The sequence below is a fragment of the Coregonus clupeaformis genome, chromosome 10, assembly GCF_020615455.1.
Source record: "Coregonus clupeaformis isolate EN_2021a chromosome 10, ASM2061545v1, whole genome shotgun sequence".
Classification (NCBI taxonomy): Eukaryota; Metazoa; Chordata; class Actinopteri; order Salmoniformes; family Salmonidae; genus Coregonus; species Coregonus clupeaformis.
Window position 1 is genome coordinate 41,413,027 of NC_059201.1, and position 11,148 is coordinate 41,424,174.

The following is an 11,148-nucleotide window of genomic DNA, read 5'->3' on the forward strand; positions in this document are numbered from 1 at the left end:
CCATATTAAATATATTGTATGAACTCCCCATCAAAAATGTCTAAGTACATCCTTATATTCATAATCACTTGATACCCTAGAAACTCATAACACCTGGTGATAATCTCTATCCTGCCTTTTGTCATTTTTCTGGTCTTCAGCCTTATGTGAGTTGTTTTGTATCAACCAGCCTGATATTGACAATATAAATCACCAGAGAGACTGATTTTAAAAGAGTGCAAATGTAGTCATTTGTAGGGTAGTCATGCATGCTTTCAAAATGCCATGTTTTGTTGGGTTATTGAATGAATGGTAAATGATGGTTTACCTCTAATCTGATATGTGTCCTCTCCTCTCATTGGTAGGTGCCTGTTCCCTCGGCAGCTCCTGATTCATCACCTGTGGACTCCGCAGCAGCAGCAGGACTTCCAGAGGCTGTACCACGAGCAGCGATGCCGACACCGTGAGAACATCCTGAAGGGCGTGGCCTGGTCGATAGCTCACATAAAAGAGTGGACCCTCCGCAGCCACCTGCTCACCCTCATCAGCAAGGTTCCTCACTTAGCCCTTTGAACTCTGAGCATGTTTATTAATTGAACAGTGACATTTCAGAGAGATGCCATGCATTTATTATGTTCCAGACATATAGGTAATGATTCATCACCATTTTGAAATGAATAGCCAAAGACTGTCAGTGCATGTTGATAGAACAGTTCTCTTACCGTACATCTGAGGATGATCCCGGCATTGCAATTCTGCATTTACTAATTATCATTACATAGATGTTCAGTGAGAAACTGTGTGTTAATGAATAAAGGGAAAGGTCCACACCCATATCATGCTGATAATATAGTGTGTTGACTTCCCACACCAGGGGTTGGTTGAGGCCTTTTCTGTTATGAAAGATTTTTGTGTGTGTCTGGAGAATGCAGTTTAACCTGTCCTGCCTGGTCCAGTTGGGGTGTGTCTGCAGAATGCGAGGGTTGATTCAAATGTTTGTTGTGCAGCGTGGGGCTCACCCCAGCGTGAAAGACATCAATGCAGTGAGGTGCATGTTCTCCGGACAACCACTGGGAATATCAGGCATGGCTTCGGGTCACATGGTAAGGATTTTAGGTGTATATTACAGAGCGGTCCTCTGCTTGTAAAGAGCATTTCGTTTTGTTATGCAATTCTGTTTTCTTTGAAACTTGAAGGAGAGAGCAGACTGGGAGGTTGAGAGTCAAACCTGTATAGACATTGTTTTGTTTTGTCTGTGTGAAACATAAGACCAAAACATCTGCTTCATGTTTTTTTGACTTAGTGATTTGTTTGGGGATTCAATTCACATGGATAACTCATCTGACTGGTGTCTTTCTCAATCTTTCTCTTTGTCTCGCCACCTCCCTTTCTTTCCTACTCTCTCTTTTCCCCCACACTCCCTCCCTTCCTTACCCCCTTCCTATCTTCTCCCTCTCTCTCCTGTCCTCCTCTAATTCCCTTGTTCCCACTCTGAGGCTGCTGTGCTCCCACCTCTTGCTGAACCCCTGGTTCACGGGGTTCGTGCTCCGGCGCCGACTGAGGGCCAAAGCCCTGGACCTGTTTTACTTGGATCAGGCTCTGGACACACTAGGACAGGGCCAGCTCACTGACACAGAGATCAGAGAGGTCAGCTTCCCCACCAATATAATCCCATCTCAAGACTGCCATTTATAGTAGGTCCGGGATTATACCAGTATCGCAATATTTTTTTCATGGCAAAAATGAAAACATTACATTTACATCATTTAGCAGACGCTCTTATCCAGAGCGACTTACAAATTGGTGCATTCAATTTATGATAGCCTTGTGGGGGGTGGGGAAGGGGGTAGAAGGATTACTTTATACTATTCCAGGTATTCCACCATTGGGGTGCCAGAGCAGTTCCGTAGGCAAGCACCATGGTCTTGTAGTAGATGCGAGCCTCAACTGGAATCCAGTGGAGTGTGCGGAGGAGCGGGGTGACATGAGAGAACTTGGGAAGGTTGAACACCAGACGGGCTGCAGCGTTCTGGATAAGTTGTAGGGGTTTAATGGCACAGGCAGGGAGCCCAGCCAACAGCGAGTTGCAGTAATCCAGACGGGAGATGACAAGTGCCTGGCTTAGGACCTGTGCCGCTAGCTGTGTAAGGTAGGGTCGTACTCTGAGAATGTTGTAGAGCATGAACCTGCAGGATCAGGTCACCGCTTTGATGTTAGCGGAGAACGACAGGGTGTTGTCCAGGGTCACGCCAAGGTTCTTTGCACTCTGGGAGGAGGACTCAATGGAGTTGTCAACCGTGATTGCGAGATCATGGAGCGGGCAGTCCTTCCCCGGGAGGAAGAGCAGCTCCGTCTTGCCGAGGTTCAGCTTGAGGTGGTGATCCGACATCCACACTGATATGTCTGCCAGACATGCAGAGATGCGATTCGCCACCTGGTTATCAGAAGGGGCAAAGGAGAAAATGAATTGTGTGTCGTCTGCATAGCAATGATAGGAGAGACCATGTGAGGATATGACAGAGCCAAGTGACTAGGAGAGGGCCTAGAACTGAGCCCTGGGGGACACCAGTGGTGAGAGCACGTGGTGCGCAGACAGATTCTCGCCACGCCACCTGGTAGGAGCGACCTGTCAGGTAGGACGCAATCCAAGAGTGAGCAGCGCCGGAGATGCCCAACTCGGAGAGGGTGGAGAGGAGGATCTGATGGTCCACAGTATCAAAGGCAGCGGATAGGTCTAGAAGGATAAGAGCAGAGGAGAGAGAGTTAGCTTTAGTAGTGCGGAGAGCCTCCAAGACACAGAGAAGAGCAGTCTCAGTTGAATGACCAGTCTTGAAACCTGACTGGTTTGGATCAAGAAGGTCATTCGGAGAGAGATAGCAGGAGAGAAAATAATGAAGGGATACTGGTCTGTAGTTGTTGACATCGGAGGGATCGAGGGTAGGTTTTTTGAGGAGGGGTGCAACTCTCGCTCTCTTGAAGATGGAAGGGACATGGCCAGCGGTCAAGGATGAGTTGATGAGCGAGGTGAGGTAAGGGAGAAGGTCTCCGGAAATGGTCTGGAGAAGAGAGGAGGGGATAGGGTCAAGCGGGCAGGTTATTGGGTGGCCGGCCGTCACAAGTGGCAAGATTTCATCTGGAGAGAGAGAGGAGAAAGAAGTCAAAGCATAGGGTAGGGCAGTGTGAGCAGGACCAGCGGTGTCATTTGACTTAATAAATGAGGATCGGATGTCGTCTACCTTCTTTTCAAAATGTTTGACGAAGTCATCCACAGAGAGGGAGGAGGGAGGGATAGGAGGAGGAGTATTCAGCAGGGAGTAGAAGGTGACAAAGAGCTTCCTAGGGTTAGAGGCAGAGGCTTGAAATTCAGAGTGGTAGAAAGTGGCTTTAGCAGCGGAAACAGAGGAAGAGAATGTAGAGAGAAGGGAGTGAAAAGATGACAGGTCCGCAGGGAGTCTAGTTTTCCTCCATTTCCGCTCGCCTGCCCGGAGCCCTCTTCTGTGAGCACGCAATGAGTCATCAAGCCACGGAGCAGGAGGGGAGGACCGAGCCGGCCGGGAGGATAGGGGACATAGAGAGTCAAAAGATGCAGAAAGGGAGGAGAGGAGGGTTGAGGCCGAATCAGGAGATCGGAGGGAGAAGGATTTAGCAGAGGGAAGAGATGATAGGATGGAAGAGGAGAGAGTAGCGGGAGAGCGAGAGCGAAGGTTGCGACGGCACATTACCAACTGAGTAGGGGCAGAGTGAGTAGTGTTGGAGGAGAGCGAGAGAGAAAAGGATAAAAAGTAGTGGTCGGAGACTTGGAGGGGAGTTACAGTGAGATTAGTAGAAGAACAGCATCTAGTAAAGATGAGGTCAAGCGTATTGCCTGCCTTGTGAGTAGGGAGGGACGGTGAGAGGGTGAGGTCAAAAGAGGAAAGGAGTGGAAAGAAGGAGGCAGAGAGAAATTAGTCAAAGGCAGACGTAGGGAGGTTAAAGTCAGCCAGAACTGTGAGGGGTGAGCCATCCTCAGGAAAGGAACTCATCAAGGCGTCAAGCTCATTGATGAACTCCCCAAGGGAACCTGGAGGGCGATAAATGACAAGGATGTTAAGCTTGAATGGGCTAGTGACTGTGACAGCATGGAATTCAAATGAGGAGATAGACAGAACATGAAGCAGACTAATCTCTTTGGTCCTTTAAAAACCTGCTGTATGTAAAATATTGTGTGCTTTAGCTTGGAAAATAAATAAATGTGACTCTGGATGACAACATAATGATGTTTGTTTCCAACATTAGGGCTGTTTTCCTAAAGAAGATACAGTGGGGGAAAAAAGTATTTAGTCAGCCACCAATTGTGCAAGTTCTCCCACTTAAAAAGATGAGAGAGGCCTGTAATTTTCATCATAGGTACACGTCAACTATGACAGACAAAATGAGGAAAAAAATCAAGAAAATCACATTGTAGAATTTTTTATGAATTTATTTGCAAATTATGATGGAACATAAGTATTTGGTCAATAACAAAAGTTTCTCAATACTTTGTTATATACCCTTTGTTGGCAATGACACAGGTCAAACGTTTTCTGTAAGTCTTCACAAGGTTTTCACAGACTTGCTGGTATTTTGGCCCATTCCTCCATGCAGATCTCCTCTAGAGCAGTGATGTTTTGGGGCTGTCGCTGGGCAACACGGACTTTCAACTCCCTCCAAAGATTTTCTATGGGGTTGAGATCTGGAGACTGGCTAGGCCACTCCAGGACCTTGAAATGCTTCTTACGAAGCCACTCCTTCGTTGCCCGGGCGGTGTGTTTGGGATCATTGTCATGCTGAAAGACCCAGCCACGTTTCATCTTCAATGCCCTTGCTGATGGAAGGAGGTTTTCACTCAAAATCTCACGATACATGGCCCCATTCATTCTTTCCTTTACACGGATCAGTCGTCCTGGTCCCTTTGCAGAAAAACAGCCCCAAAGCATGATGTTTCCACCCCCATGCTTCACAGTAGGTATGGTGTTCTTTGGATGCAACTCAGCATTCTTTGTCCTCCAAACACGACGAGTTGAGTTTTTACCAAAAAGTTATATTTTGGTTTCATCTGACCATATGACATTCTGCCAATCCTCTTCTGGATCATCCAAATGAACTCTAGCAAACTTCAGACGGGCCTGGACATGTACTGGCTTAAGCAGGGGGACACGTCTGGCACTGCAGGATTTGAGTCCCTGGCGGCGTAGTGTGTTACTGATGGTAGGCTTTGTTACTTTGGTCCCAGCTCTCTGCAGGTCATTCACTAGGTCCCCCCGTGTGGTTCTGGGATTTTTGCTCACCGTTCTTGTGATCATTTTGACCCCACGGGGTGAGATCTTGCGTGGAGCCCCAGATCGAGGGAGATTATCAGTGGTCTGACCAAATACTTATTTTCCACCATAATTTGCAAATAAATTCATTAAAAATCCTACAATGTGATTTTCTGGATTTTTTTTCTCAATTTGTCTGTCATAGTTGATGTGTACCTATCTATGATGAAAATTACAGGCCTCTCTCATCTTTTTAAGTGGGAGAACTTGCACAATTGGTGGCTGACTAAATACTTTTTTCCCCCACTGTATATTCAGTAGGTGTGGCCCAAGCATGAAGCAAACTCACAACTCAGGTGTAACTCCATGTTCTTAAAAAGCTAGCCATCGGCACTTCTAGCTGATGCTCAGTGTTTGGTAATGCACAAAAAATAAACATACATTATAATCTTCGGTAAGACAGAACTCTCGTAACAGAATAGCAAGACTGGCTTTTATGTCCTTTTAAGGAGTTTTTTTATGATGCAATTTCTTCATCTTATCTTAAGTATGAAAAATGTCTGCACTCACTAACTGTAAGTCGCTCTGGATAAGAGCGTCTGCTAAATGACTAAAATGTAAATGTAAAATGTAAGTGATGTACTACTTCTCCACTTCCCCAGGCCTGCTACCTGTGGCGGCTCAATCCCAGCAGCCTCACCACTAGCCAGTGCCGAGAGTGGCTCCTCCAGTGGCTTCAGTTGTCCACCCACCTTACAGGTCTGACCTGTTTTACTTACAGGCATATTTGATAAAGTGCAAACCCCGCCCCACTGGCACTCAAGGCTGGCTGAAGGAAACACTAAAATGTTTGAAAGACTTCAAATTATATTTGAACCCAGGTCTATTTTATTCACATGGGATTGCTTGATGTCATATTTATCAGGGCTTGGTTCACAATGCCATTTGGCTCTGTACACTGTTTTTATCATAACACATCCTGACTTTCATAGTGCACATTTTATACAGCATTATGCTATTGATGTGGTATTTACTCAAAATGACATGGTAAATAGTTATTATACTGTAATTACATAATTATTACACTCTCTCTTCTAGGGGATTCATTTAAAGAGCATTATTATACTAGCACATTATTTTGGGTAGTTACAATGGTGTTGAATGCTTTGAAGTAGTCTATACCAGAATGTAGCCATGTAATTTCTCAATATCAGACAAATAACACCTGAAAATATACTTTATTTGTTAATATTGTTTTTATTTAATAGTGATAACTACTCCTACATCATTGATATTTAGAAGTATAACTGACACCGTATACTTCCACAGCTGGGGCTACGGCCTGGCAAGCTGTAAAAATGTAAATTATTGAATTTGACATGGATGTTAATTAATTCATTTCCAATTGTGTCACTTGTCAGTCATGCTCATGAATCTCAGATAGTATGCATTATTCTTGTCTTATGCTGCGTCCTCTTCTCTGTGCTTTCTAGAATCAGAGACCTCTCTACTGCTGCACAACATGGTCCTGCTCTCCATGACTACCCCAGCCCCTGACCAGAGGAAGAAAGCATGCAGCTGCAACCAAACTATTTGTTAAATTTATTCATTTGCTCTGACTACAAATTCTAATGGATCAGAAACCATTAATCTAATTTTCTTTGGACAGAGAGGGATAGAATTATACAAACTGTTCAATTGTTAACATGTGGAGAATCAATGAGTCAGTGCATGGATGGCTTTGACTGTTACTGTGCTGTATGTCTTAATCCATTCCACTGTGCACACAAGTCATGAGACATCACACGTACGTACACACACAAGCTCTCTCACAATATACTATTTTATCTGCTGCTGCACAGCAAGAGGAACCGTTGCATCAAGTCTGACACCAACAGGCTCTTGAACAGCTTCTATCCCCAAGCAATATGACTGATAAATAGCCTGTGTAGCTATTTTGTTAGCTATCTGAGTTAGCCTTGTATCTTTATTGACCTTTTATTTAAATCTTTGCACTGTCTCCATGCAAACTCGGTGCCCTATACACTCACACACACTGTCACTCCAACACACACACAAACACACACTCCATCATTTTCTTGCTCACACATAATATGCACATACATTTATACTGACTACACACCTGCACACCCACTCACATACAAGCTGCTGCTACTCTATTTATCTTATCCTTTTGCCTAGTCTCCCCTTACCCCTATACATATCTACCTCCATCACTCCAGTATCCTTGCACATGTAAATATGGTATTTGAACTGACTTTTTAAATATTTCCTGTATGTAGTATGCTTACTTACTTTATTGCGTATTTCTTATTCTTATGTCTCGTGTTTTTTTTCTAGCTATACATTGTTATTGATTATTGCTTCGTTGGGTTTTGAGTTTGCAAGAAAAGCATATCACTGTACTTGTAAAATTAACTTGAAACACACTTTTCCAAAATGTCCTGTTGTGGGGCTGTATGTGGAGTGGAGATAGAATGGGATATTTTGTAAGCGTCACTTCATTAGTTAACTACTTAACTTTGTAAGTATGGTGCGTTGTAAAATGATCAAGGGTATGTCCGGTCAAAACACAAGTCTGTAAGGATATGTATTATATACCTTATTTTATTTTACATAAAAGCATACCACTGGAAACCATATTGCAACCAAAAGATGCAGGTTAATTTTTTGTTTTACCTATATAAAGGTTCTAATCATGGACCAAAAAAATCCTAAGAAATTGAGTGCTACTTCATGTGTATATGACACTATGAAATGTATAACCTTTTGTCTGCATCTGTGCTGATCAATCTGTCAACTTTAAATCCTTGATTCACGAACTAAGAGATCAACAGTGTTAAGTATTGCTCCAAAGCTCAGCAATTTTTCCCGGAAACAACTCAACTTTTCTGTTGTACTCCTTATTGAAAGTTCAACAGTTGACCCGGTTATAATGGCATTAGGTAAGAACAACATTTCCAGTTCCTGTTTCGGTAATGATTTTGTTTCACAGGTAGGCTACAATCAATGGTAGGACAAGTCCTCTCTGCCTCTTCTCAATATATGGAAGATATGAAAGCGTGTTCAAAGTGATATCCCGTCGTGTAGGCTACAATCAACGGTTGGACTAGTCCTCTCTGCCTCTTCTCAATATATGGAAGATATGAAAGCGTGTTCAAAGTGATATCCCGTCGTGTCATTGGGAAAGATCATACAAGGTCGTAAGTTATATTAATCTTCACCTTTGTAAGTTTAAGAGTGTTCAACATGGTGTTCACGTCTTTAAAATGCCTGGACCAAAATTAGCCCAGAGTTGACCTTATCTCAACTTCGTGTACAGTAGATTCAATCAGTGAAAACGTCTGAAGGTAGGAGAACATGTGCTTGTTTTCAACAATTACAGTTGGCCATTTTAAATGTAATGACAGAACATAGCATATGCAGGTTTCCAAATACAACTCTTAATAGATCATCACAAAAGTCCTATACACTTCAACATGTATGGAACTTTAAACATATAGAAAGCCTGTACAAGACATGCACATGTAATGACATTGCCTGTGTTTTCCTGGTGTGTTATGAATGTGTTAGTAGTGCTTTCTGTTTTATATGAAGTGTTTGAGTTCCTTGTAGAAAGTTAGAGTGCATGTACAGTTTACAATTCTTGTCACAAATCGAATAGAATATGCCTCTTGAAAAATACAAATTATGTCTGAAAACAAAGGTGTTTGAAATACATTTAGAGCCAGGTATTATTAAAAGTGTTCACTAATGTCTATGTATTTGACTTTGCGCATAAAGAAACTCCACAGATGTGTTTTGTATGATAGGGCTCCATTCTCTCCCATCGACTTGGTTCCCTTTTTCTTATCACTTCCTTCTTTAGACTCAATTTGAGGGAGGGAAACTAGACATAAATCATTGCTGACAATAGCATAACATGCTATAGCTTTACAAAGCTATAGCATGTTACAATGACAGGAGCAGAAGACCATCCTCAACATTTTATTTTTCGGACTGGAGCATAATTTTTCATGTACATTGTAATGTACGGGTCTCTTTTCAGATGGCTTTGTAAAGATCCCTGTGCTCCTGAGATGGAGGAGGCGTACACAGAGCTGTACAGGGAGTTCCTCCAACTGCGCTTGCTGTGTCTGAAGCAGGCTTCTTTACTCAAGCAACTCACAGAGACACTGAGGACACAGCAAGGTCACTCCCATCTCCTTGTTATATTACCAAAAGTTATATACATCTCATGCCATGTCTCTTCTGCAGGTTCTTATCATTGTGTTACGATGAGTGCCAAAAGACCTTCATGTCTTAAAGTAATGATGGACTGTCGTTTCTCTTTGCTTATTTGAGCTGTTCTTGCCATAATATGGACTTGGTCTTTTACTAAACAGGGCTATCTTCTGTATACCAACCCTACCTTGTCACAACATAACTGATTTGGCTCAAACACATTAAGAAGGAAATAAATTCCACAAATTAACTTTTAACAAGGTACACCTGTTAATTGAAATGCATTCCATGAAGCTGGTTGAGAGAATGCCAAGAGTGTGCAAAGCTGTCATCAAGGCAAAGGGTGGCTATTTGAAGAATCTCAAATATAAAATATATTTTGATTTGTTTAACACTGTTTTTGGTTACTACCTGATTCCATATGTGTTATTTCATAGTTTTGATGTCTTCACTATTATTCTACAATGCAGAAAATAGTAAAAATAAAGAAAAATCCTTGAATGAGTGGGTGTGTCCAAACTTTTGACTGGTACTGTATACAATATCAATTAATCTAGTAGGCTACATTTACATTTTAGTCATTTAGCAGACGCTCTTATCCAGAGCGACTTACAAGACATTCAAGATGTTTGACAGACTTATAAATGCTGGTTCCTTCCTTAGGAGGAGCCCCTGTTCCTGACGGAGACCCCAGCGTAATGGCATCAATCCCAGTCCAGTGCACCCAGGCATCAATGGTCCCAACACACAACCCTGCTGCACCCCATGACATTATAGGCCCATCTGGGGCCGTGGGGTCACTCGCTAATCTCCTGGCAGGGGATTTGGGCAGACTACGGCTGGACTTCGCTCATCCAGGGACAGAAAGGAAGGAGGTCCTCAAAGCCACCCCCCTCGGGCCTCTGGACCTACCTGGGGGTAATGTAGAGATGGCACCCTCCAGTGTCTCTGGGGACTCGAAGCAAGCAGGTCGATTTCGGGGTGATGATAAGACCCGACAAATGTTCAGGGTAGGTTTCTCCCCTTGAATTAATTGTATTTTTTAAATTTTTTACTAGTCATGTCATTAAGCATCTGTTTGTCCTCTCCCTCCCCCCGTCCCTGTGCCTCCCCTCAAACCTCTCTCCACTCCCCCTGCTGCTCAGATGCCCTCGGCGTGTGGCTCCTTCCTGGACAGTGAGTTTCTGAGCCAGACCGGGGGGATGATGCTGATGTCAGAGGTGGCGCTGCAGTCTCAGGTGTGTGACTTCTGCAATGCTGTGTTCCCCGGCCACACCACCACCAGGGGGGACTTCATGTGCCACCTCCACACACACATCACCTAGAACATTAGTTCCCAACCAGTGGTACTAGGACCCCTGGGGATACTTGACCTATCCACAGGGGGTACTTGAGAAGACCCATGAGACCATAGGCTTACTGGTAAAATGCACATGAGGGGTACTCCGGGCAGAGCAAAACACTGTTGGCGTTACAGTAACCGAAAAAGATTGGGAACCACTGACGTAGAACACTGCTTCCCTGCACCACCTCCACACATACACATCGTCTACAACACTGGTTCCCCCATAACATCTCCACACACATAATCTAAAACCCTATTCCCCATAACATTGTTTCTGCATCACCTAGAGTAGTGGTTTCCCCC

The 11,148-nt window shown here is 43.6% G+C and overlaps 2 protein-coding genes across 6 annotated transcripts; both read left to right on the forward strand.

The window, feature by feature from the left end:
• Nucleotides 1-1,064: 1,064 nt before the first annotated feature.
• Nucleotides 1,065-7,369, forward strand: LOC121575996 (LETM1 domain-containing protein 1-like). Its single transcript, XM_041889296.1, has 4 exons — nucleotides 1,065-1,074; nucleotides 1,283-1,626; nucleotides 5,918-6,014; nucleotides 6,749-7,369. Exons 1-4 carry the CDS (start codon nucleotides 1,065-1,067, stop codon nucleotides 6,853-6,855), a joined length of 558 nt encoding a protein of 185 aa, XP_041745230.1. The 3' UTR covers nucleotides 6,856-7,369.
• Nucleotides 7,368-10,921, forward strand: LOC121575121. 5 transcript variants are annotated; one of them, XM_041887998.2, is made up of 4 exons: nucleotides 7,368-8,221; nucleotides 9,325-9,467; nucleotides 10,164-10,510; nucleotides 10,646-10,921. In XM_041887998.2, exons 2-4 carry the CDS (start codon nucleotides 9,356-9,358, stop codon nucleotides 10,823-10,825), a joined length of 639 nt encoding a protein of 212 aa, XP_041743932.1. In that variant the 5' UTR covers nucleotides 7,368-8,221; nucleotides 9,325-9,355; the 3' UTR covers nucleotides 10,826-10,921. The 5 variants fall into 5 exon arrangements, with proteins under 5 accessions (XP_041743932.1, XP_041743930.1, XP_041743929.1 ...); XM_041887996.2 differs by lacking the exon at nucleotides 7,368-8,221 and adding an exon at nucleotides 8,233-8,626; XM_041887995.2 differs by lacking the exon at nucleotides 7,368-8,221 and adding an exon at nucleotides 8,233-8,479.
• The last annotated feature ends 227 nt before the right edge of the window (nucleotides 10,922-11,148 follow it).